General features: G+C 48.7%; 1 protein-coding gene across 1 annotated transcript; it reads left to right on the forward strand.

The window, feature by feature from the left end:
• The first annotated feature begins 4,485 nt into the window (after nucleotides 1–4,485).
• LOC103316674 (larval cuticle protein 1-like) lies at nucleotides 4,486–5,065 on the forward strand. Its single transcript, XM_032597143.1, has 2 exons — nucleotides 4,486–4,499; nucleotides 4,567–5,065. The coding sequence occupies exons 1-2, from the start codon at nucleotides 4,486–4,488 to the stop codon at nucleotides 5,063–5,065; spliced, it is 513 nt and encodes a 170-aa protein (XP_032453034.1).
• The last annotated feature ends 22,391 nt before the right edge of the window (nucleotides 5,066–27,456 follow it).

Here is a 27,456-nt window from a genome sequence, read left to right on the forward strand (position 1 = left end):
CTTTTTTGCCGAGCTTTTTCGTCTTCTTCTTCTTCCTCTTCTTCTTGCGAGCTTCCAAAGGCCGCCGAGACGCTGCAAGATTTTCAAATAGTTTTTATCGGAATTCATGGGGCTTTTTTCTTCGATAACGTCGGTGGTGTATCGCGCGTGCGTCGAGACGATGTTGAATAAAAATTTCGAAATATAAGCGCCGGCAGATCCGATTTGTAGCTCGATGATCTTGTAAATATTCGAACACGATCGATGAGGATTACTAATCGCGGAAAGTTCTCCTAAAAAATCGCCTCCTTCAGGAGCGTCTCGCCAGTATACACCCTGAATATAGCCCGAAGAACGAATGACGGTGCGGTTGTTTTGCTGTAATTACAGGGGTGCAACAGCACACACATACACACACACACACCGCCGCTGATAATAATATTATTACGGTTAAGAAACGACTCCCAGGACGCTTCGTGCGCCAAGTTCGGAAGACTTAACTAAATTATTATTAAACGGAAACTTGCGGAAAGACGCTTAATTACTTAACAAGTTGCCACTCTCGCGGCGAGACGCGCGCTACGTATACACGCGCAAAAAGCCGAAGCCTTTTCAAGAGGGAGAGGGAAAGCGGGATCCTTCCCTCTCCTCCTCCTCCTCCGGCATACGTTTCCCTATCTGCGCCATTAAAACTTAATTGGAGTTGAAGTCCTCTTCTTCTCTTCTTTTTCTTCGTGTCTTTCTCCGCCGCCGGGCTGCTGGCTGGAGGTGAGAAAATGAGAGAGAATCGCTGGGGGTGGTGAGGAGCGTAAATCAGGAGTTATCACCTCGAGAGCAGCCCGCGACTTCTCGCGACGAGAGCGACTATTACGGCAGCGGCGGCCGAGAGTCTTCATTAGGCATTTGCGCGCGCTGCGGTCCGCTAACAAATGTAAATCGCTCGGGACTTTGCAGAGCGACGCGGAAGGGGGGGGGGGGGCTGTTAGTGTACTGGAGGACGTTTGGCTTGCTGGCAAACTCGCACGCGCCTCGAAGGAGTGCGGCTGGTAATACGAGGGAGAGAGAGAGGCTCCTTTAATTGACTAACATTGGCTCAGTGTCGAGGGCGTGCGGTAATCGATTTCGGAACGCCCGGGCATCAATGTTGCTTAAACCGTTCAGGTCCTCTGATGCGTAGACGGTACGAGTCTTATTGGCTTGATCGTCTCTGATGACCTCCGAGATGTCAGGCTGATTGCGAAGTCTCCGCCGGCAAATTAAGCGGAGAGATTGTGTAAGCTCCGAATGCGAATTTTTATGCAACAGGATTGCGTTTTCGCGTTACGGGGTGCCTTTACACGAGTTTAGATGATTCTTTTAATAAAATTTTCTTCTTTTAAAAGAATATGATATTGAAGATACAAAGTCGACTTCGAATTCAACACGGTCTCGTAGACGCCGCCGAGAAGTGCTGTCACCTGCTGGACCTTGTCAGAAGCAGCTACCGAAGCGCAGAGCACTGCATTACCAACTCGAGACTAAGAATTCCAACTTCCAAAGCGCAAGTATTCGTCACTTTTATGAGTGTTCATTTACCTAAAATCGACAACTTCAAAGCAACAATTTCCTAACGAACGAACGTATTACAAAAAGAAAAACTCATCACCACGCAAGCCATACGCGTTAATTTCCAGCATCGAGAGAAAGATAAATTTCATCCCAACAGAAAACTTTAAACGATCCCGTACATTCAGCGCTGATCGAAAAAATCGCTTGGACGTGCGCGAGGTACAAACCGACGCTACATCGCTGTGCAGTCATTCTCGTCGCGCAACGGCGACGCCCCGGCAGCAGCGACGTGCGGCTAAATTACATGATCGTCCGTCGTGTCGCTCAAGCCGACCAAAAAGTTGGCGCGAAATAATTGATAAATGTCCAGCTATACCATATAGTGTGTACGTAGTAGTGGCAGCACAGCGGACGCATAGGTGCGTCGACCCTTTGCCCCGTGTGCAAAGCCAGAGGTGAAGGGGTGTGCTGGGCGTAGGGGTGTGATTTACTGCTTGAGAGGGAGTGAAAACTGTTGTCATGGCCGGTGGGAAGTATTGCTGGCGCTGTTGCGCGTACGGCAGAGAAAGAGAAAAAAAAAGAAAGCGATAATAAAACTGGCGGAGAGCGAGAGTAGTGCGCTATAGAGGAGAGAGAGGACAGCGCGAGGGAAAGTACGGAAGGGGATGGAAATTGTTGAAAAAAAGTATGGTTTATTGACATTACTTTAGCGTTTGAATAAGCAGCCGAATATTCATGACTACGTAAATATCGAAGTGGATCGGATTACAATTCTTCCTCTCTTTTCATATTACATCGGAGCTGCAGGGGGTCGGGGAAGATGAATTTTCTCGAAAATCTCTGCGAATTAGCGAAGGATGATTGAGCATTAAAAATTTGTCTCTCTCGAGTTCTTCAATTACGCGCAGCCGAGTAGATATTGAAATAAAAATCAATAGCCCAGAGGCGCGCACATTAAATCTTAATCATCCGACTTTATTCGTTAATAACAGCGGCACAAAGCAATACACACAGCGGCAGCGAGAGCTTCCGCGTCGTTATTTATCGCGTATTTTCCCTTCGCAAGTTTATGTAAGACCAGCCCAGAGAGAGGGAATCGTACTCGGGGCTGCTCGAGCTCGAGCCCGAGATAGAACTCATTTTTTCCGCAGCAGCTGATATTGAAGCACGTAAAGCATCTAATTTATATCAGGAGGAAATTACTGTAAGAACGATGCTAACTCCATCGTCTTGAAGCAGACGACGAGGAGAGAGAAGGCTGTATCACCAGCTTCTTTTTGCCTCGCGCTCCATCCTTCTTTCTCGCTATTGTGCTCTCGCGTGCGTTCCTTTCTCTCTGCGCGGCGTCGCATCGCCGAGGCATAATTGCTCACGTACCGAACGCTGCGCGACGAGTAGAAAGAGAGAGAGAGAGAGAGAGAGAGAGAGAGAGAGAGAGAGAGAGAGAGAGAGAGAGAAGAAAATAGGCAGCACAATGCGCGGAGGGACTGGAGAAGAAGAGAAACCGAGCGATCGAAGCGGCGGCGGAGGACATAGTGCCGGGTCAGCCGGAACCTAACGACCCATCGGCAGCGCCCAATCACTGGATGTTAATTGTTCGGACCGGCGAATCAACGAATCGCCGATCCGACAAAAGTAATCGCGCACCGACGACTCTTTCTCCCTCCTCGTATGTAATAAATGCCGTCAAGGCTAACCGAGCGGTCGTCTCTTTCTTTTCTCTGCTGCCGGGGGCGGACCACTGCTGACCTTCCGCTCTTATGTATAGAGCTGTCTGCGTGTGTGTAGGTCGACACGTAATGCGGAGCTTGGACAAACCAATATAATGACGCAGATTTAGCCGGCCATTCAGCGAGATTGATGTACCGATGGCTCGCTGCTTCCTCCTCTCTCTCTCTCTCTCTCTCTCTCTCTCTCTCTCTCGTATATGGCAGAAGTCATTGCGGGCTTTACGATCGCGGCCCCGGTATTGTATATACGTGCGGACAAGTGCGCCGGATATATCTTTATTATTTTTGCCGAGAAGGAGTTGCCAGCACATTTGCTCTCGGAATTGCGCGCGATTCGCTGTTCTACACAAAAGGGGCTACTTGCTATTGTAATTGGATCGAAATTTCGCAACTAATTTTATCGATGTGTCCAACTGTTGCAAAGTTACGAAAAATTGATCCATTATACCTGCGCACGGAAACGTATCATCAGACATCAATTAAACCGAACGATTCGCAGTTTAACTCTACCGGCTCGCGAGTAAAAAACGCTCCGGCCATTTTTCATCGCCTCGCTCACGGCGGCGTCGAGAGCAAATAGCGCATAGCAGCAGTGCACCGGTCCGTTTTCGCGACATTACCGGGGGGCCACCCCCGGCTTCCTGTCTCGTTTCCGAGCGCACTCTCACTCCCTCTCGACAGCGGAAAATTGAAGAGGCACGAGCGCACTCGCACGAAAGAAACATTTTTATTCGTGATTAATATCCTATGAAGCCCAATCTGCATACAAACGTACGCTCTTAGCGATCCGTTATACGCGCAATGGAATAGCTTTGTGCTGCCTATATACCTATAGGTAGGTATAGATAGTCGACGTCATTGTTGGGGCAGGTGCGGATCGTACGCGGGCTTGGGCCGTTACGGGAAAATGAGAAATCTGTATAGAGATAACTGCTGTTTTCGTATCTTTATCGAACGTCGAATCTACAGTTGCGGATATTTCGCTAAGATTTTGAAAGATTTCGAGACGATTGCCAAATAATCGTATAACAGGTACATGGATCGAGTGTATTTGTATATGTTCCTCGTGACGATTTATCTATAAATAGGCGCATATAAATGCATGAAATTAAGGAGGATAGCGTTTCACGTAATAGAAATTTCAATGTCCTTTTGTACCGAACCAAGAAATCCTATTCGGTAAGGAATGAATATTCACGAGCATGAATCGTTGCGGTTACGTGGAAAGATGTGCCCGAATAGGTAATAATGATGTAACGAAATCTGGAATTCGCGATTTTTGGGAGTAGGAGCATCGAGTATAAAAAAGCCAGAGACACAATGTTCTACACTCATTTCTCTCTTTTTTTTCCAACTCTACACTCCTCTGTCCAAGCACCTGCACATTTCACCATGAAGTCGGTGAGTATTTTATATACAACTTTAGTCGTGAGTTTTATTTTTCAAAAATAATTAACAATTTATTTTTAAAACCAAATCAGGTCGTAGCTTTCTTCGCCCTCCTGGCCGTAGCCTCGGTCGCGGCTCTTCCCGTGCAAAACGACGTCTACCTGGTGAACGAGACTCCCTCGACCAACATCGGCACCGGCGGTTACCAGTTCGGTTACGAGACGAGCGATAACCAGAGCCGCTTCGAAACCGCCCAACTCGTTGCTGTGCCTAATGCCCGCACCGGAGAAGTAAGCAACGTCCTCAGTGTGCAGGGATACTACAGCTTCGTCGATAACACCGGCAGAAACTACTTCCTCGTCGAGTACACGGCTGATGAGAATGGATACCGTCCCAAAATCACGTACAAACAGTTATAAAATGTTCTATCTTAAATAAATTATTTTTGTTACTGAAAATTGTGGATCCACTCACTCTGAATTAATTCCAAAGCTATCGCTCACGCCGTAAAGAAACTCGACATGAATACATTCGATCGAAAGGCCTCATCATCGTAAAATTTGCATAAAACCAAATGTTCCAAACACGCAGCATTCCCAGAAGAAGGTTGCAAAAACTTTCACTTCGTTTCCATTATATCCCCCTTGGTCGCACTCGTGTCTCCCACTTATATGCATATAGCCACATACGCAAGATACACAAACACACGTGTGCCAACAGCGAGGCAGCCATTCTCGCGGAGCTTTTAGGAGCTGCGTTATCGCGCGCTATGCTACTCCTTACCGCGCACACGTGGTCCTTTCGCTGCTCCGCAAACTGCGCGCAGCTCACCGCGGCCCGATAGCGCGGGAATCTTAATTGAGACGAAGTTTCCAGCCGGAAAATTGCGTGCGCCGAAAACAGAGACAACGACGACGAGAGCTCTCTCTCTCTCTCTCCCTCTCTCTCGCGCGCCCGCGCCCGCGCGACAATAAGGGAAATTTAGCGCTGGAACGCCGCTTTAGCTTATACATAAATTATACGAGAGGGAGGAGAGAGAGAGAGGGAGGGAAGAACGATTATTTAAGGGTGGCCTTCTAGCAGTAAGTTTCTTCAGTTTCCTGGGAGCAGGGAGAGACGCCGCGCGTGTGTGTATTACGTACGTTATGTTTGCCTTACATGTGCGCGCGTGTGGGTGCACAAGCGCGAGCACGAACGTATGTGCGCCAGCGCGCGAGCGTGGAGTTGGAAAAGCGGGGCGTTTATGGCTGACGAAATTGCAGCTGGAAATTTACGTTACGCTGATAAGAACCTTTTCTTCGTTCTTGCTTTTTGCTGCTCTCCCAGTTTCGTCCCGCGTAAATAACTCGCGCGCGAGAGAAGTTGATCTAGTTTTGAGTTCCAAAGTCGTTTTGGAATTATCGCAGAACTATAATAAAAACCGTATGATTGTTCGCAAGCTTGCGAAAATCTATACACCAGTTAATGCAGTAAGTCATGACTCGAGGAGACCTTCGAACAAAGGGCTCCTTTGCGCCCTTTGTCAAGCCTGCATAGCCACAACGTAGAGTAATCAATGGTCCTGTGTCAAGCACTCCGAACCGCGTCTGACAACAGCTTTGTTTGTATTCACAGCATCGAATTTGGTTCAACCTACTGCATCGTCGTGACCATTGTTGTATTGGTCAGACTTTTGTTAAAATCAAAAAGTTCCGGATCTAGATGCACACATATATTTACCAGCTAGAATATTATTGACATTCCAGTCGTAAGTATATTATCGCTAAACCCGAGTATCCGTGAAACAAAACTGTTTTGAACTGGCCTATCGCTAACCACTCGCACTTCCAAAAACCTTGTCGCTAGTGCCGACAGATGGCGCAAAGCCATTTTCCCATTTCCCTCCATCAAAATATGCGTGCGTGCTCTAGATATAGACCCGGTTATAACTTATGCCAAAACAGCCTGTTGAATGCAATGACGCCATAAAATGACGTTATAAAAGGTTCCAATTTGTAGCAACCAATGATGTCATCTAATTACGTCATTCAACGTCGTTTAGTGACGTCATTAATTTCAACAGGCTCATCGTTGCACTGAAAAAAAAAGACAGCCATTTTAACGCGACGAAGACTCGCCAAAATTACCGTAGAGTTCAGCAGTTTTAAAGAATCACTTCGGTCGTTTTTGCTGGTGTCCCGCGTAAGCGACCAATTTTACGAGTCGCGACTCGCCAAAAATACCAGTGGCACACCGTTGTTCTTACTGAACAGTCGTTACGGTGGCATAACGGTTAAAACTACCGGACTTTACAGCAGAATCGGCTGTTTTTTTTTTCAGTGTATAGTACGTTTAAGTATTCGTATCCAAATCTAATTCTAGTTTAGCGAGTCCGTTATTTTCCGCGCTGACTGTCCGCGCTCGTCTCATACTTATCCGACACAAGCCGAGCTTTTCGCAAGCCGGCAAAAAAGTTCTACATTTGCGCATGCAACGATGTCTTTTCTCGCGGGACTTTTGCCATTCTCTTTTGCCACCCTCGTCGCACTTTTCATCTCCGCGCACGCATCGGATTAGACGCTTCTCGGGGAGCTTTCGCATAGATCGTTGTTTGGGGTCTTGCGCCTCTTTTGTCCATCAGATGTGTGAATGTGTACCTTCCGTCTCTTCTGGCTCTGCCCTCGCTATTACTTCTTCGTGGCTTTTGATGTGACTTTTTTGGATGAATAATATATTCTCGGGCGGCTACAATCAGCTTTGATGCTCAAAGGTAGATAAAATAAAGCGAGGAGAATATTTCTATCCCTTCTGAGGAGATTATTCGGAAAGTGACAACTCCTCGAGACGCCGAGATCTTACGAGAGCCAATTATTTACGAAGAGTATAAGCTTCACACCGTATATTTTTACAGCAGCATATTCCATCGGCTCTCGTACATCGCGATACCGAGATTTACTCGAAAAAATATGACCGCACAAGCCCGACGACGACGACGACGAGAACGGTGCTCTGACCCTCAGTCCCATCGAATTTTGCAGCCATCAGCTGCTTAAACCACACACCCCCATAACGCACAGGCTTGCATCGTGCGACACGAGCTTGGAAGTGGCTTAGCGTCGACACGTAAGATTGCGTCGTAGCGACGACCGCACACGGCTTTCAGTCTCTTAATTTTAGGGCCTGCGCTGCAGCCCCGACGCCGTCGACGGAGTCTCGTCACACCCGCGGAGCGTTATGTCCCATAAACACGATAAACACCGTAAACGCGTCGACCAGTATACCGCGTGCGTGTATGTACACACGACCAGCACGAAAGCTCTCGACACCCTTGATTAGGCCCTTTTACGACTCTGTCTTTCGTTCGGCTCTGCGTGTGTACCGCGCGCGTTCTCTTTTTTCTCTGTATCGTCTGGCTTTATTTTTTTACGCGTCGGCACACACTGCGGAGCTTTTATACGCCATGTTGTGGTCTGCTGTGTTGCCAAGCCGCGCAATATCGTAATTTCTCGTTCAACTCTCGATACAACGCGCTCTGCAGAGCGGGCTAATGCTTCCGCGAGTAAAAGCGAGTGTAAACGTCATGTAAATGGGAGTCAGAGAACGTGTGAAAAGAATTTATCCCTCGGTTGGTTGATAAAACTTCGAATTTATGGCTTTAAAAGCGGCGTCGCTTTTTCATGCGCTGATGTTTCGAGAATTGAATCGACGCTAAACTCGCGAAGTGAGTCAGAGGGGAAGCTGCGAACAAGGCGAAAGTTTGTCGAAAACAGCTCGACGAGGTTTAAAGCAAACATCCGTGGCCTCGTTGCAGATGGAGTAACCTAGACCTTTCGTTATAATGTATAGGGAGAGAAAGCCGAGCGATGAGTTGAAACTTGAAAGCCAACGATCTCCGGCTTCTCTGCGCTGTCTAATGAAACTCCTCGGATACGTATGCGGTGGCCGAAGCGCGAATAAAGGCGTTGATCGAGGACGCCTTTCACGAGATATACACCGCCCGAAAGCGAGAAGTTTCTCCGCTGGCCGATCACGACTCGAGAGATGGAACGACTCACTGTATACACGTAGAGGGCACAGGCTTGGCATAATGACGAGGTGAGATAACTAATTAGTCATACTTCAGCCTAAGTCTGATAAATTGTTCCAACTTTGCTGATGAAAGCCGTTTAATATGGCCTGACTCTCTCTCTCTCTCTCTCTCTCTCTCTCTCTCTCTCTATCTCTCTCTCTCGTCGGCTGCAGCGTGTCTCTAGCAGCGAGAGCGAGTATGCCTGGAGTAATTTCCTCTCGACCATGAGAGCTTGCCGCCAACGCGCTCCGCTGCAAGTTCTGCGCGTCGACGCGATTGAATACGTAAGGGCTTCCTCCGCCTCGTGATTGCGGCCTCGTCGGCATTGCCGAAGCGATGCTTCATATTAAACATTGTCCAACGCTGTTATATATAAAGAAAAAAGAACGCGAAACTACCGCACGGCAGAAAGAAGATAAAGTAGCCTCGGAGGGGAGACACACCGGTACGGCGATTGAGCGCAATATGTATGCCGGCATAAATGCGAGCACACGTGTGCTCCTCCTCCTCCGAAATAAATATAGCCGCGCGGCCGAGAGCGCCGAGGCATCATTATTGTTGACTTCATTATCCGACGTCCCGGAATAAATTCGTTCCTAGACACGAGCTGCGCACGTGACCGCTCGTACGTCTTGTCCGCTTGATTCTCTCGTTTTCTGCACTGTACGCTGCACGTACTTCGGCATCGCTTCTACTTCGCATAAGGACGTCGTACTTCTAGCCGCTCGTGTGTCCTGTTCGTTAGTCCGGTACAAGTGTATACGGTGTCCCGAACGCAAGCGATAATTAACGTCGGGAGACGTATTTATAGAGAGCGGATATTACAGTCTGGTGCTAGAATGTTATTGTTAAAGAACAGCTGCGATGATCGATACAACTCGGTGTGTACTAAATCATCGCATTTTTTTCGTTTCTGATTCTGCAAAATTCTCTAATCAACCGAAACGAGCCTTATCCCTTATTCACGTATCCTACTTGTTACACGAACGGCCTCGTAATTCGTGACTCGTAACTCGTAATGACCTGACCGCAGTGTCCTGCGTACCCACATGTGCGCGAGCGCAAATACTATCTTCCTCGTAAATTGTATAGGTGTATAACATACGCCGGAGCCTTCTGCGTCTCAATCGGCCGCGTTTCTCTCTCTCTCTCTCTCTCCTGGACGCCGAATTCAATTCAATGCATAGGAAATGGATACCGGCGGGTCCCCGAGCCGTAACGTGTTTTGGGGAAAATAAAAGTGCAGATAAAAGTTGTAGCCGCTGTTGCACGCGCCAAGGTCCCCTTTAATAATGCACCTCAACTGTGCGCCGTTGCGGCCCTTTCTCTCTCTCTCTCTCTCTCTCTCTCTCTCTCTCTCTCTCTCTCTCTCTCTCTCCGGCTGGCGAAATTAGACTGTCTCTTTCTTCCTCTCTCTCGGTTTTTCTCGGCTCTCTGTGTGCTGAAGCGGATTTTCTTGCGGCAGTTTTGACCTTACTCTAGCGTTATAGTTTGAAGTCAAAGTTTTTTCCGCTCCTTTCTCGGCGCGATTCGCTCGAAATAGAATTTTCAAACGGGGCGTATAAATTTTCGAGGAATAAGCGAGCTATACACAGTTTTCCAAACGAAAAAGCGTCGCCCGCCGGATGCTGGCGTTCGCCGCAAATATTGGCTCGGCGATAACTTTTTTTATTCGAATAAAGTGCGCGGACGCAAAATCGAGACGGACAAAAAGTCAATTCGAGAATATTTTCGAAAAAAAAGACACTGATACACGGCAACAGCAGTAGCGCATTTTCCGATCTCTCCGGACCGGCGTAATACCCATACGTACATGCGCACACACGTTCGAGTCATCGGTCTAAGTGTGCGCGCGGAGGGCGTACGAGACGGGAATTCCTATAAACGTCTGCAATATTTACGTATTCGATGTCTCGCGTGCCGAGAGAATCGACGTATATCTATGAAGCTGTACGTATACGTGTGTAGCGCGCGCTGCAGCGTCCTGGAAAATCGGAATTTCGAAGTCAACAAAACACGCGAGCGACGAGCACCCACGTCTTGAAAATATCATCCCCTACTCGCGCGCGCGGATGCGTTGAGCTCTGAATCTAGCGGGTATGAATCTAGTGTGGTAGACAAATGAATAAACCGATCGAAAACCGGATTTAGCACGATTACCCCCCGCCATCCGTTCCGCAATGAGATCCGCGTTAAAAAAAAAAAAGAAACGCAGGCTCTCCATACACACACACACACACGAAACGTGCATTTCGTTTTACGAGTCGCAAAAAGACACTACGCAAGTTAATAGCCGCCCTAAATCTCTTTTCACTGCGGAGGCGTCCCGGACTCCATCGACATTTATCTAGCGGCAGCGCATATAAGAAAAGGGGCCGCCACCGCCGCGACACAAGAAAGCCAAAAAGGAGCGACGAGCGTAATAGCGGATATATATCCGGGTCTGGCGCTATCCGCACTATACTGGCCGCCAGCACCGTCGCATAATGCAAGAGCGTGTTGTGTGCGTCATACTCGTGGTCGTATAACGAGGAAACGACGAGGACACGCACACACAGACACGGGGACACGGAGCAGAGAGAAGCGAGCTGTTTCAGGTGGCGCAGAATCGCAACGACGACGACGGAGAGCCGGGCGTATACAGGCGTCGGATTCCGCAAGCTCCATTTACGTGCTTGCGAGGCTCTCGCGAATGACCAATAACTCGACGCCTTATCCCCCAAATTAGTCCTAGCTCACGTACTATACGCCCGCGGCGCCTGGCTAGGCGTCGTTTGTCTTTCTTGCCAGCGTCGCTGCTGCTGCTGGCCACCCCTCGATAGTTCCGCGATATGAGTGCCGGGTCGAACGAGGGGACGCGACGCCGCCGCGAAATAAAAAGCCGAGATGCCCGACCGAACGGCTGAGTAAATTAGAGGAGAATGAAGCTAACGCGGAGACGCGTAATAGAATGCCGGGGGTCGATATGCTTATAGACGTACAGGGATTCTTTTGTTGTTTGTAATAACGGAAGAAAGCGTTTCATTTTTATATCGGATGAAAAATGTTCGGACTTCTCGAACAATATTTTCGAGCTACAACTCACGTAAACAGGTGAGGGAGACAGGCGCGTGCTGAAATTTCATTTTTGGATTCTCTCGGAGAAAATGTGTGTGTTTTCGTGCGAAGTTTTCTACTTTTCGGAAATATCTCAACCTTACTGTCCATTCCCCGGAATCAGCGGCGAAACAAACGACTTACAAGCACGACGCAGAGAGAATTTTTTCAAGAAGGAAGCGCAGTGAGAGAGAGAGAGAGTAAATAAGCTCGAGCTGCTGGAGAGTGCGCGCGGTAAAGAGGCCGCGCGAGCAAAACGAGCGAATAAGAGAAAGGAAAAGAAGCTCGCACCGAGCTGTGTGTGTGTCTTGCGTTAGTACGATGCGTATAGTGGCTTTATTCCTGCGCGGGGTGGCTCCGTAATAGCAGGAAAGAACATAAGCTAGCCCTGGCGGTAGTCTCTGGCCTCTCGCTGTCACTTTTATGCGCTCCACGCGTATTTTCAGTTTCATCCCTTTCGAGCGCGAAAAATTGAATTTCTACGCGGCATCGATGCGTGTATACTGTACGTGCTCGGCTTGTATACAACGCGAGGAAGAAATGAGCCGGGACAAAGAGATAGTTGTTCTCTCCGCTAAGTCATTCCCGAGGAGGAAGGCCGATGGGAATCGGAAGGGTGACTTCTTCCTTTGTTTTTGTACTAGCTTCGATTCGGTGATTAATGGAGCTGCGCCGCGGGTAATGATGACGGCAACGTCGGGAGTAATGAAATTGTACGAGCTCCCAAAATTATATAACAAAAAACAGCGCATGCTTCCGCGCCGAAAGAATATTCCGCGCACTCTGCCCTAAATCACTTTGAAGGCCGTGTTCAAACAGCCATTTCTCCAAAATTCACTTGAGTAATCCAAGCCTTTCCTCATACATCCCTTTTACCTTCCTCTCCTTCTTTTGCCCTGCTTGCGAGCAGCGCACACACACACACGCGCGCGCAAACTGCAGAAAAGGCGCTCTCCTCGTGCACTATTGATCTTTTCGCCGGGCGAGTTCCACCGCGCGCGCCTTAAGGTCGGGGCGAAATAAAAATAGCTGAAACGAATGTGGAAGAAGGATAGCGCGAGGGAAAGCGAGAAAGCCAAGTATTATCCTTCGTCGGGGAGGAGTAGCACGTCGCTCGCGCCTTTCCCTGCCGTCCCTGTACCTATACCTACGCCGCACTATACCCCACCAACACCTCGTCTTATACGACGTCCAGCTATACGACTGGCCATTAGGCTTTTATACTCGGGCTTTAATAAAAGCCGCGCGCGCGAGCGGCTAAGAGGATTCGCCGGATATTTTTAAGGATTTTAAGGAGGTGTCGCAAGGCGAAACACACATATCCTGGGAGAAATTGCGGTGCCGACGCGCTATACCAGCTGCGACAAACGCGTCTACTCCGCACTGGCTAATGTGCTTGCGGCTCGAAATCCAAAATGCCGAGAGAGAGAGAGAGCTGTTTTTCCCGCGTGTTTTATAACGTTTCGTGAAACGCCTGCGAGAGGAATAGTCTCTAGTGAGACCAAAAATATTCTCTATTCACTCATTATCAGGTAAGTAGTTGCAGCGTGCTTTTTCTAGAAAAAAAAAACTGTGCCGTACGTAATAAGGCTGTAAAGGCAAGAAAATGAGGAGTCATTAATGCAAATGAAGCAGCGCATAAACTGCATAATAACAAAGATCCGAGATGGTGAAACACCCAGAATACATCGAGGGGGAGCAGTGCCGCGTGCTTTATGGTCCCGACAAGCATCGAAATAATAACAGCCACTCTCGCGTAAGACGTCGCGAAATCGTCGTGCTAAACAGCCATTTAAATACACTCGAATATCGCTGCAGCCGACTCTGCACTTTTAATACACACTTTAATGCCCGACATCATGGTAAACGAGCTTGCAGCAACCCACACACATCTAAGAGACCTACTGCAGTCGCAAGTGCCTTTTTCGAAATTCCCGCGCTCGCAAGCACTTCGATTTACATCCAATTCGGCGCTAAATTACGCGGAAGGACGAAAATAAATCTATATACACGTCAAACTGCACAGCCTCTGTATGTGTGGACGCTCCCAAGGGAATATGAACGATCCGCGTTGTTATACGCGCTCTTATGTGTACATGTATATGCATAGAGCGAGGCGAACTCGTATAACGGCCGCAACTGCAATACTAATTTAGGGCAGGGCAATAAACACGATCGTTCGAGAGACCGGCCGTCGTTTTCCATAATGCCGATTCGTTGTCGACGTGTCACACTCCGAGCGACTTTTCTCTCTCGTAACACTAGCACGAGACTTCTTGGCCGTCTGCTCGACTGCGATACTCGATTCTAAAAGATTTTTAATTGTACGCGACAACGAATTCTCGAGGATAGCCTGCAAAATTCGTACAACGCAGTTTTAATACCTCTCACAAGGGGGGATCGTTTTCTCGCGCCTGGACGTCGTCGTCTCGGCGGGTTCTGGGCGGGTCGCGCAGCGTCGTTGAATTTGAATTTGAAGGGGCAAGTTTCTTCCATTTGCCCGAGCTGTAATCGCCGAGTGTTAATGTCGCGCGCCGGATCCACGCTTTCGGCACGCGGTGGTGTGTAGGGAAACGAGTGCCTGTTTATCAAGGACGTGCTTCTTTGAGACGTAACTTGGGCGTAATTGTCGGGGAGGCTAATTCTTTGCGACTAATTCTGTTTTTTCGTAAGATGATCGCACGGTGAAATCGATCGCCGAGTTCGGACCACCTACCGGCACAACTTCGGCATAATGACCATAAGCATAAACCCTTCCTTATTACTCGTCTTATTTGCGACTATCAGGGCTCATTCGAAGCAGCAGCAGCGAAGGAAACTTTCGAACGACGCTAATATATACACGCCGGGCAACTCCTTAACAAGCAACGCGAATATGCTCGAGAGAAAGCTCCCCCCCCCCCCTCAAGTGTGTGTATCGCATCTGGCCGCATATTCCACAAGCGGGCAGGTCGCTAGTTAGACTCCCTTATATATTCGAGGAGGCTCGCATTATACGCGGCTACTTCTCCTCGCGGGAGCGCCCAGCTATATACGGCAACTGCGTGCAGAGCGCGCGCGCGGGGTAAATGCCTCTGCGGCGCGAGACACCGGCAACGATACGCGCAAGGCACTATACGGTAATGTGTCGGTAAACACAACCCCGCGAGCGCGCTCGCAGCGGCTATATGACAGGGCCAGCGCGCAAAAGAGGCGTGTAAGCGGGGAGGATTGCGCGTCCGGACGTAGCTATGCTATAGCCAGTGCAGCAGCTGTGTAACGAGCTTCTCGTTTAGGGAGAGCCGCGGAATGGAGAGCAGCAGCGATGCTGCGCTTATCTTATCTTATATAGCCGGACACGAGACGACAACGCGCCGAGAGAGAGAGAGAGAGAGAGAGAGAGAGAGAGAGAGAGAGAGAGAGAGAGAGAGAGAGGAGCTGAAGGACGCGTGGCTGGATTATACGGATGTCTGCGAGATCGTCGCTTTGCTATTGCGTACGTATGCCTGGGGAAGCTTTTTACGCGGATAGTGGGTGTATAGGTGCTAATAAGGCGCAGGAATGGATTGGCGTCTTACCGTACTCGCCGCGTTCTACTTAAATAACGCGCTGTTGTACTTGTTGCATCGCGAACAATGACCGGCGAGAGAGCGTTCGCTCTTGTGATTATAAGGGGGTTTTGTGGTACAGGCTCGCGCGTACGCGCGAGAATACAGCGAAACGCTCTCACGGCTCCTTCGCGATATAATTCATCGAGTGTATTACAAAGGAGAGCCGAAGCAACGCGCTAGACTAGACTCTCGATTTTAATTCAAAAAAGCGACGCCCTAATCTACTTTGTGTTCCATGTAACGGCCAATTAAAAGACCCGAACCGAATAGTTTGAAAATTCATTTCCCAGCAATCGGAGGAGCAATTAGTGTAAGAGCGAGTCGTCGCGCAAAAACGAGAGGTCGTGGCAAAGATTGTAACGAGGCGTCCGCGTCTTGCGGAAGCGACATCCCGGCGACAGCTCTTTGGGGAAGAGGAGGAGCTGGAAAGCCTTGTGTACGGAAGTATAATGTTAAAGCGGTACCAATAAAGCTGATAGTTTAGTTGGGATTCCGCTGGATGGGGGCAGAGGCGTCGGGGCAGTTGTCGCGTCTGGAGCCCGAGAGACTTTATGCTAATAGAAGTTGTAGAACGCAGTCCCTGTAAGTCGCTTCTCTCCCCCCGGCACGTCTTTCTCTCAGTTCCTCCCGCTCGCTTTTACTATCTTCATATTATCTACATCCGCCTACAGCACTACCAATCTCTTTCGCTCTTTTTCTCTCTCGTTTCGGGCCGAATTGAAAGCTCGTATTATCCAGATCCTTGGCATATAAAGCGCGGCGACGTTTCAAGTTTCCCGAGAGCAATTAATTTAATTTCGCTATTTTTACACCGGAGCTATTTCGCCAGCTGTCGAGACATCTCCGGCTCCGTCGGTCCGCTCACAGCAGAGTGGAGTTTACTTGTTTGCCGCAGTAGCGTATGTACATTAAGAGAGCGAGAGAGAGAGAGAGAGAGAGAGAGAGAGAGAGAGAGAGAGGCGGCGGGAGCGATAGAGCTTATTGCGCCAGAAGATGGTGATTACTCGGCTCTAAGTGCAATCTGAGAATCGAAACTTCAAGCTCACCGCCTTCGCGCTGACGATATTGAATGTCAGTTTTCGAAGTGCTCGACTATCTCTCTCCGCGCAAACAAGAACGGGTAACGTGTGTTCGTATGTGTGTGTGTGTGTATATGTGTGTGTGGTAATTTTCTAAATGTGAACGCGGGGAAAGGCGAAAATATTCCGGAGATTTTGCCGGAAGTTAATTCGAACATCGAGTCGACCAATAAACACAAGAGCCACGTAGTGTTGGCGAAATAAGAGACGCTGGAATCTCGAATTAGTTTCGAGCTTACGTCAGGGCGTACTCGAGGTGTGAACTTCCCGTCTAACTTGCGCTCGGCCTGTAAGAACAATTTCGCAACATTCGCCCTCATCTCGGCCGACCATTTCCTTTCGCATCATCTTTCTAACGTCTTTTTCGTCATGAATTTCTCCCTTGGTATTATACGCCTCTCCGCGCGGTATCAAAACTTTCTACTTCTCTCTCTAGCTCCTATTCTTCCTTTTCTTTTCAAAGCCTATTTTCATAAAAAAAGTATGGACTTATTTTATTACTCCATCACTTCACAAGCGGATTCGGCGCTGAAGCGTAGTTTGTTTAATTAGCAGTTTATCTGCGATATCGCAGATTGCGCGCCGTTCCCCCGGTAATTAATTTGAATTCTGCGACAGGCACTTTTGGCGTTAACTTGGACGGAACGCGAGCCCCGGGGCGCCAGCGAAGTGTATGTATACGCCGCGTGTACGGATATATCTATATAGTCGAGAGCTGCTGTTGCTGCTGCTGCTTCGGCCTAGAAAATTCGTTTACGCGATGCGTTACTGGTAAGTAGCTGCGCGGCTGCGAAATCGTCGACGAACCTTCAGGCTCGCCCGACGTGAGCTTCTTTGTAGCAAAGTAGGTTAAACGCTTATTTACGGAAATAATTACCGACGGCCCTTAAAACGATGATGGAGGGTATCGGTGGAAATTTTAATGAAGAATAGGTATTTGAAAGATAAATAGTAATTTGTTGCTTTTTTCTGGCTAGTCAAATAATTCAATTGTAGCTTTCTCCATACGACAAACTTTCTAAAGTCATAGTTCAGGAAAGCACGATCAACTTTTTCTTAGAAGAGACACTTTTATCCATACTATTACGAATTAAATGGTAACTTCCTGGTTATGCTTTGGAGCAAAGTTTTTTTCATCAATTAAAAGTTCTCGATATAAATAGTGCTCTTATCAATGACTAGTTATCGTCGCGTTTCGATAATTTGTTGAGATTAAATTAGAAAGTTTAAAGACAGTGGAAATAAGTGAAAGAAGTAGGTTAAACAAAGAAGCAAAAAGACGATTTCTCTGCAGCAATCGGCGATTTGTCGATCTAGAATATATACACCCCGAGGGTGATCTAATTTATGTCTCACTTCGAAGTAGCTTTTAGACTCCCCAGCGACACTTCCTAAAATGAAAGTGGGTGAGGGACGAGTTCTTTCGTGGTATATACGCGTGGCCAGTACTATACAGTTAACAGAAAATGGAACACTTGGAAAAACGTTTCAATTAGACAGTCATACGTGAATAATCAAACATGAAAATTAATTTTATTTTCGCTCAATAATTCTCGGCGAATCTCTACGTACGCAAACGATTAAACTCATTATCTAACATCAAGTGGATTAACTTTTCCTTCTGACGAATTAAGTCTGTAAAAGAGTATCTCGTTAAAACGAGCTGCTCAGGGACCGGAAAGGGATCGGCTACACCGGTTTCTCAGCGCGTTGAATTTGAAATAAAGCGTCCGGGACGCACAGTTTATGAGGTTTATCAGACTGGTAAAAACAAGGAAAAGTTGTGTGAGAAAAGGAGGGAAAAAGTGCAGGTAAAAGAAGGCAAAGTATGCAAAGCGAGGGTAAAGGGCGCAAACGCGCACAGAGCAGAGGCTCAAAGGTATACCAAGGTAACAAGCTACGGAGGCTGGAAATAAATTCGCTAAACGAGACTAAAGTTTGGTACTTACGGCGAGTTTTTATTGCGCGAAATACTATTTAGAAAAATAATGTCGCCAACTTCTAGAGCCGCGCTACGTATACGCGCGCGTCACTCAGCACCGCCGGCAGCTTTATAAAGTCAGAAATCGCTCCCATAACGTCTCGCCCCCGTCACGTTCACCCGCGTGAATTTTCAGGATACTTTGATACAATATGCGAGGCGTTATGATAAAAGTATTCCTTCATAAGACAAAAAAAAAAATGAGGAAAAAGGAACTTTGGTCACTATACGAATAAGCAAATACTCAGCGCAGACCATTTAGAGAACCGCATTTTTGCAGTACTATTGTAGGAATTTTCAGAATATTTCGCGCTTCTGGAAGCGAAAGATACAGGGACGCTGTTTTGCAAATATACTGTTATTACCGAGAAAATGCAAAATTCAAAGTGTAAAGGGAGAGACGTTATGAAAGTATTACCCTGAATTTACATCTAATGTATGCATTACAGAAACGTCGGAGTTTTTACGACGGAACAGCGCGAGCGTGATCTCGATGCAGTGGGTATCACTTAACGCGTTTCTCGCTGTGTACGTATATACACTTTTTATACTTTGGCATCGATTGAATGGAGTCGACACGACGCGAGGCGAAAGTCACTTGCTCGAGAGCATTTTCTACGAATTCCCCCGGGGGGGATTCTGAGCGGCGATAAATTATTGGCTTCGTGCGCGAGTTCGCTCGTCTCCTTCGAGATAAATAAACTCGGTGTAAAATACTCCTGACACGCGCTATCTGCTTAATGCGCGTATTTTTAAAAACGCCGTACATTTCCCGAAACACACCTCTTCTAATTTCACAACCCGCGAAATGTATCTCATCTTCCGAAAACGCAAAGATTCTCCCAACGGAGCGATGAAGCGGTCAACGCGCTGAAAATATCCCTAACCCAGGTATGCAAGCTCATGATAAAGAGAAAAAATGGCTCCTAAGAGGCTGCGATCAACACAGGCCTGTGCGAGCGCGCGGCTCATTCGCGGTCGAACCAAAGTGTCGATCGCTTTTCAAGCCGAGAGGCGCTATATCGGGATAATTTAATTTCCGAAGTAGTAGCTAGAAGAAGCGCCGGAAAAAGCAGAAGCGCGCGAGCGATGTAGAGTGAGAGAGAGAGAGAGAGAGAGAGAGAGAGAGAGAGAGAGAGAGAGAGAGAGAGACACGAGCGCCAGCAGCAGCCGGAGACGGGAAATGCAGGCGTACGAAGCCTGAAGTTATTATTGGGGCGCGGTGCGGAGCTAATTTACTTTTTAAATAAATCCTGCTAGCTCGTTAACCGCGAGCGAGCGAGAGCGGAGTCGAGAACAGTGGAAGCTGCGAGGGAAGGCAACCCTCGACTCGGCAGTGGAAAAAAGCGCTGCGGGGGTATATAACACGCTCGCGCCGACGAGTGAGATGAAACGGGGAAATAAGGGAGGGGAGTAGCCGGCGGAGTTTAAACGAATGTCGAAGATCACCGGCAGCGATTCATGCCGTTGATTGTGCTCCTCGTCTATTCATCGACGGGACAGCGAAATCGAAACGCCGTCGATTAATAGGACGAGGAGAATTTTTCCGCAGCTAAATGCTCGTGGCACCAAGAGGTGAGAGGAAGAGACGTAGTCACAGGTGTAGGGGGTGGGTCGAAGCGTGCAAAGCGAGAGATAGCGAGCGACGACTGCCGGAACTACCGTCGGTCTTGCGAGGCATTTATTGCCGACGAGAGAGCAGACGGCGTGAGAGAGAGAGAGAGAGAGAGAGAGAGAGAGAGAGCAGCGACAACTCAAAGTCGACTCGAGCGTAATGAACAAGTTGCAAGCACTCGGTTGCCCGTTAATTGTGACCGTCTCCCAACTCCATCGTCTGACGCCTCGCGGCACTTATATTCCTCGCGCTCTCTCCCTTCCACCCACACACGCTCCGGCACTTCTATTTTCCCCAATGTTTATAAGAAGATTTGGCCCGACGCACGCGACGAGAGCTTGCAAGTGCGCTTGAACTCGGAGTGCGCGCGCTGGGGGCGTGCTTTAGCGCCGTCTGTAACGTCGTAACAACTACGAGAGAGAGAGAGTCGCTCTCTCTCTCTCTCTCTCTCTCTCTCTCTCTCTCTCTCTCTCTCTCTCTCTCCGCGCAGCTTTAGCACTTTCCGACTTTGACCCCGTGAGGCTCTCCCCGAGAGTCAACATGCCAGTTAATTCGCGCCTCGACGACGTAACGACGACGACGACGACTGTACACACCGAGCCATATAATTCGCGAGACGTTCCTCTCGCTCTGAACTGTTTTTACAACGGGCGCTGCAGTCGTCTGGAAATTTCGGCCGACTAGAAGCATTTCGTGTCTCTGATTAATTGCTACGGCCTGCAACCTTTGATAATCGCATAAACGATCCGATACAAGTGTTTTGCGCGCGGGGATATTATGAGATCGGCTTGAAAATATGCTAATAAAAAGAGCGAGGTGTCGGGCCGTTCCGGCAAGCGGAAAAGCTCGCAGCTATATGAGGTTAGACCGGAGGCCGAGCTGCGCGCGAGAAAAGAGAAGGAAATATGTGGCTGGAAGGATGCTCCCTTATCCCTCCTCGCAGTGGCGGTAGCAGCGCGTGAACGCGAGCGAGCGAGCCACATAAGTTCGTTAGGTCGGCCCCAATTTTCGCGTTACCAGAATTTACGAGCGCCTAAAAGCTCGCAGCTTTCCCTGCTCTGCTACATTCCGCTCGTCTCTTTCTCTTCTTTTCTCTCCTGCTTCTTCTTCTTCTTCTCCGTCTTATCGACAGCGATCCGAGAATCATATCCTTCCTTTCAATGCGGAGATAGGCCAGAGTGGCGATTCGGAGCGTTTCGAGAAATAGAAAAGGGGCGGATGATGGAGTAATTGAAAAAAAAGACTGAAAAGAAATTGGATTAGTAGAGGTAATGGAGATGATGCGTCGGATTAGCGTATATAAACTATGTGCGCTAGACTCTGCAGCGCAGTGATTCACGAGATATCTTGATACCGGGCTCGCTAAGTGCCTACTGTTGTAGACCTCCCGAATATGAGATCAGCAGAGCAAACTCTATTACACTTTTATGCCAGAAATTCTCCCCCGAAAAATTAAACTAGATAAACGATCTGGCGCGCGGGCCGGCGATAAATCGCCCCGATTCCCTGTCGGAAAATTAAAGTGGCATTCTATTCTAATTAAAACGAGCGAGCGTGGCCACTTAAAAGCGACGGCTAATAAATAAAAATCTGCAGCGGCAGGTATATATCTGCGTGCGTAGGCAAGTGAGCTGTTTATCAAAAAACATAATTTCGCCGAGTCTGAAAGCATTCAAAGTAATTACAACTGTCCATAACTGCAGAGCTGCTATGGCGCGTATACGCTCGAAGCATAAACCATCCGAAGGGTAATTTTACGAATGCCAGGGCTAAAAGCGCTCGCCAGCAGCGAGAGAGGCTGAAACATAGCGAAGCGCAGCAGGCGGCAAAAGAAAGAAGGGATGATGCCGCTCTGTACTATTCCCCGGTAGCAACGGAGGGATAAAGCCAGAGGGAGAGAGAGAGAGGGAGTGACCACCGACCAAACCGATAACCGCGCGTAATCCCGAATGGTGACGATACATCGGCGCGTCCCCCTAGTCATTCCCGGCCTCGCTCTCTCTCTCTCTCTCTCTCTCTCTCTCTCTCTCTCTCTCTCTCTCTCTCTCTCTCTCTCTCTCTGTACGTGTGCGCGAGAGATCTGCCGGCCGCCACTTCGCTGACAAAATGTTGTCATTTGCAGCTTATCTGCCGAGTGCGTTGTGTCTCTCTCTGTCTCTCTCTCTCTCTCTCTACCAGCCGGCGGAAGCCCTTACGGACGAAAATCACGTTCGCAATGATTGCCGATCTTGCTCCGATCCGGCAGTGCGCGCGACCGCATTACTCTCTCTCCCGTTCGCGATGTCTGTGCTCGCGCGTGTCCGCTTCGCTATAGCGCAACGACACGAGTGATTATGCTGTTTACTGCTCTGACGCGCAGTCCGTGTAACGCTGCGATCTGTTTTTTTCATGAGCGCGATTTTTTCCGCGCCGACCCTTCGGAAAAAAGACCGACTCTGCCACGGTGAGCATTTGTCGCGACGACTCTTTATGGTTTCTACCGTTCGACCGGAGCGTTTAACTCCCGGCGATACTCGGACGCGTTTGGATTGATGGCGCATTACAGCGTGTACACGTAATGCCCGAGCGATCGTACAAAAGGGCGCAACCTACTTGGACGGATTCCCAAGTAGCGCCGATGTGTTCGCTGATGCAGACTAAAGCAAACGTCTAGCTAAGGCCAAACGCTCGCCTCGTCGTCTCTCTTTACCCATCGTTTGCTCCCCGAGTCGTCCTTTGATTATGAGTACTCGCAAGTTTTTAATCCACCTCTCGTTATCTCTGTAGTTCGCTCGTTATTTTTTTACGAAAAAGTGAACAAGCCACCGACTCGCTTGTGGTTGGTCGAGTCTGCGCGAATCGAATAGCTATTTTTCTGTAAGGCATTCGAGTCTCAACGGTACATTTCATGCATTTTAATTCAACGACTCCAGCATTACTTCGCGGGAAAATAGAGGAGTCTCGGCGGTCTCTAATTGCTATGTTTGCAAATTTGAGGATCGCCCCTTCCACTTCGTTTTTCCGCCAACTTCGGTTAAACACCTCTGGAGAATAAGGAGAAAAAGAAAGAAAAAAAAAACGGTTAAATGAGAAAATTGCGTTTCTGCGCCTTTTCTTTCCCGACCATAAGCAAGGCTACCTCTCGCGTAACGCATGAATATTTATTCAAAATTTTCTACCACGCACAAGCCAACTACTACTCCCTCTTCCTCGAGCAAGCTACATGCATATTTAGCGCTCTTCCTTCTAAGAGGTGATGTTACGAGCCAACTATGCTTTCCGTCACTCACAGATGACCCTTTTCACGAATAATTAAAGGCCGAAATCTTAAAGCCGATGCCCGTCTCCGTCTTCTCTCTACCACCACCGAAAAGCGTCTCGAAAAAACCGTAAAGATTCACAGCGAAGCGGTGAGCTTGCAAGCGCTATTAATAGCGTTTTCTCTCCGCGACGCGCGCTCTGGATGTATCTAAACAAGAATCTTGATTGCAACGGAGGTAGGCAATATTGCCCGCACTGGCACAGGTATCATCAGGTAGCGGGGAAAGCCGGCGATTCACCGCTGCGGCGTTAGCCCAGCGAGGGCTTTTACGGCTAATAAACGGTGATAGAGTTACTATCCCCGATCTTCGCGCCTTCGACGATTCGAGAAGTCGTCGCACTGCACACTCCCGGTATACAAATTACATCTAAAGATCCGTAGATTTAGAAAAGGCGGCCTATTCGCTGAGATTTTATGGAAATTTTGTTCGCTCGTCAAAGTTACTCACGGATAAGTGTGCAGGGAGCTCGGCAGCTTTTATTATATGGATTTACGAGGCTGTATTGGAACTGTCGCGCGCCTTCACGGAGAAAGAAGATCCGCTGCATGCTACAGTCGTAGCCGTAGCCAGCTTCTGGCTTGCGAATGTAGGTGGCGCACAGGCGCTATTCCTTTCCCTCGTATTTTTAAGGCGCGCCCAGTGTATATAAGACGGTGTGCCATTTGCCTTGTTGGGTCCGATGCTTGAACCGCTCATGCTATAAGTGGAACCAAGCCTCTACTGATTTCCCGTAATCGTTGGCTGTGGCGGTTTGACTACACACACCGCCGAATAAGACTGCAAATTTTCCCCGAAACAACTCGAAACGGTTGTTTTCTGCACACTTAACATTTGGAAATGCTTTATCGGCGCCACTAAAGCTCCTCGAGGCTGTACCCTAAATGTACGCTTTGGCAGGAAGAAAAGCCTCCTGCAATTTGTGCGAAGCCGCTGTGGATTCGCCAAGACGCGTATTTTCCAGCACACTCGAAATAAATAACGGGGCCGCCAGTCTTTATACGCCGTTATAAGTCGTTCTTTCGCCGCGACCTCAAAGGCACGAGATAATGTCCTTCCTCGGCATCGCTAGAAAAACCGAGCGTATGCGTGGAAAAAAAGGCGGAAAGAGAAGTCCATGCGGATATACAGGCTGTGTACTGAAGTAAAAAGCAGGTATGGCTTGGTATATAAATCCGTATAGCTTCTCGTTTTGCGACGAGCATAGGTGCGCGCGGTGCACACATCCCAAAGCAAACTCACTCCCTCGCCGTCCCTCTTTCGAAAAGCACACATGGAGAGAGCGAGCGCTATTTGGCTCGGAGCCAAGTGACATCTGTTCGCGTCGGACATCTCGGCTAGCCGAGCGAGCGCGCGGGCTCGTCAGGTCAGACGTTCATTCGCGTGTTTCGTCGGGGCCAAAATTGTATAATCCGGATCTGGCTCGGGGCCTCCGCAACTGCATAGTCTAGAGCTTCGCCGGTCGATGCGCTATACACTGCCGGGCTCCAGCGCTTCATTGGCGGATAGACAGATAGAGAGATAGAGGTACAGAGCGAGAGGGCCAGCTCTGGAGAGTAATGCAGGAGAGGCTTGATGACGAGGCTGTATGCAGCGTTGCCGCAGCGGTGCATACGCGAGCTCGGCCCTGTATGACGGAAGCTTTGTTTCACTGACGAGCTATGCAGCGCTGAGGGATGCCTCGCGGAATGCAGTAGCGTGAGGGAGCTTTGCGTGCGCCGCGTACGTCTTAAGTACAGTCGGGTGATTAACTTGCCAGCTATGCGCCAATACGGATCGACCAAGAGGTAATGAAGCTTGGACTTGGCTTCTAGCCGTAGCGTTACACGCAAAGATCGAAATGAGCTTGCGCGGTCAGAAATAAGCTCGCGGTGCGAAATAAAGGAATCAAAAGGGGGAGGCATCGAGTTCGGGTCGGCTGATATAATAAGCGAGCGACGGAGAGGAATAGGGAAGAGCGAGAGAGGAGGGATACCTTCTTGGCTGACGTCGCGTCGGCTGCTATGCCGCCGAGACGTCAAGCGTCGCCGGAGCAAACTTAACTCGACATCGCAACAGCTCGTAAATTGCGCTGCGTTTACACGATTGCGTTTTCCCTCCCTGGGGCTTTAATGCAATATTGCGGCCGCGCGCGCGGTCGCCGGCTCGTACGCGGGCGCGCAGGCTCCACGAAATAAATTGGATAGCTGGATTTTTAGATTTTCTCGTTAAGCAACGCGAGCTATTTTTACATACCATAATCGAATAATTTCAACTCGATGAGCACGAGCGGTATAATCGGACACGTGTACGCAAAAAACAGCAGCGACAATGTCCGTTCAACAAGTCGTTCGTTTTCGATGCTCTTGCAGGTGGACGATCTCGCGAGCGGGGAGCTTGCAAGCTCGAAAGATGCCAAACTACAGCGCGTATCGGGTCTCGCCAGGCGCGTTAATCGTCGCGCGTAGCGGGGCCGATATTTTTTGCACGCGCTGCTGCTACTGCGCTGCTAGGCGCCTGGTGCGTCGCATTCCTCGAGCGCAATTTGACTCGTTAAATGCAAAGCGTACGATCCACTCGCGTTGCTTTTATTTCGCAGCGTTTTTCCCGCTGCTGCTGCTGCATTCGCGGCGGCTCTCTCTGCTTTAAAGTTATCGCGTTCATTTTCGCGCTTTTCTTTACGTTTACATTTTGCAGTAACATTTAGATTTCTCGCGTTTGGGTATACGCGCCCGACCTATGCGTTATTTTTCCACTCGTTTCGGTGATAATGAATCGTGCAAACAATGTTCGAAAAAAATTCTAAAATCCCAACATAATAAAACAGATATTTGCCTGGCTCGAGATTAAATACAATTTATTCAGCAAAGCTCGCGGGCGTCAGCATCGAGTGAAGCGCATACGCGTCGCGGCAATAAAACAGCTAACGTTCGAACGTATACAGCTGGGTGGCGCGCACGCAGGTAGTCGATGTTTTCTTTTTGCGGTTCAGCCGCACGAACACAAAGGAAAAGCAATTAATCACGCGTCGCGCGAGTTTGTGCTCGCTGTAGCGCCCTTCCGCGCTCGCAATCGAGAGCAATAGTGCAGCGCGCAGTATAACCGAAGCACTTTACGGCATTTATAGGCGAATGCGAATCGCGCGCGAATTGTAACTAAGAAAGGATAGGGGGTAGCATGTGCGCGCGAGCTAACGGTTGTGTATATCGTGCGCGGAGTTGATTGCCGGTGAAGGATATGTTCATTTTGGTTTGATTGAAAAATAAGCCGATGAAAGTTTTATCTCCCTACCTGAAATGTCGATCGTAAGGGTATACGCGCATATTCAGCGTGAATAAATGTGTCAAGCACAAGCTATTCCCTCTCTTTCTCTCGAAGTCTAACATAAGGTTCGCTGAACCTCCGTTAAACGCGTCGTTGAAACTCGAGCCAAGAGGAGACTGCAGGCTCGCTCGCTCTTTTTTCTTCGGCGCCCTCCGCAAGAAGAACATCCAACTGCCAGTAAATTTTTCACGATAAAAGCTCCAATAAGAATGCGTTCGCTTCATAAGTAGCAGAAGGAAAACAGACGATATTACGAGTGCTGCACAAAGGGAGAGAAGGAATAAATCTTCGGCTTATAACGCGACTGCGAGAGGCCGATGGAAGAAAGGAAAATCACATCCGAGAACGCAGTAATAGTAATGACAATATTTTGGGCTCGGCTTCGGCGATTTCTCGCTTGTGACACTGGCATGTTCTTCCGCGATTTTGCGAATAATCTAGCAAAGCAGCAATCAATAGTCAAGCTTGTAAATCTCGGGGAAGAGTTAATTACGAAACGAAAACAAAGTAGAGGCGGGTCCGGGAGAATAACGGCGTTTTGTATAAAAAGTACACGCCGCTGCAGCAGCCGGGAGGTGCGAGAATAACGCACGAGCCAAAAAGTACATGACGAATAGTGTGTGCGCGCGCATAGAATTTACAAATTTCCAGCTCGCTTGCGCGCATGATACTAAAGGAGAGAGTCAAAAGAAGTACAGCACGAGACTGCATACCGTGAGCTCGCTCTCGCGACACTACGTGGGCCACTAAATTTTCCGCCAGGCAATGGCAAGATTATTAATTACACGACGTGCTCCCG

Source organism: Nasonia vitripennis, chromosome 2, assembly GCF_009193385.2.
Source record: "Nasonia vitripennis strain AsymCx chromosome 2, Nvit_psr_1.1, whole genome shotgun sequence".
NCBI classification, from domain to species: Eukaryota; Metazoa; Arthropoda; class Insecta; order Hymenoptera; family Pteromalidae; genus Nasonia; species Nasonia vitripennis.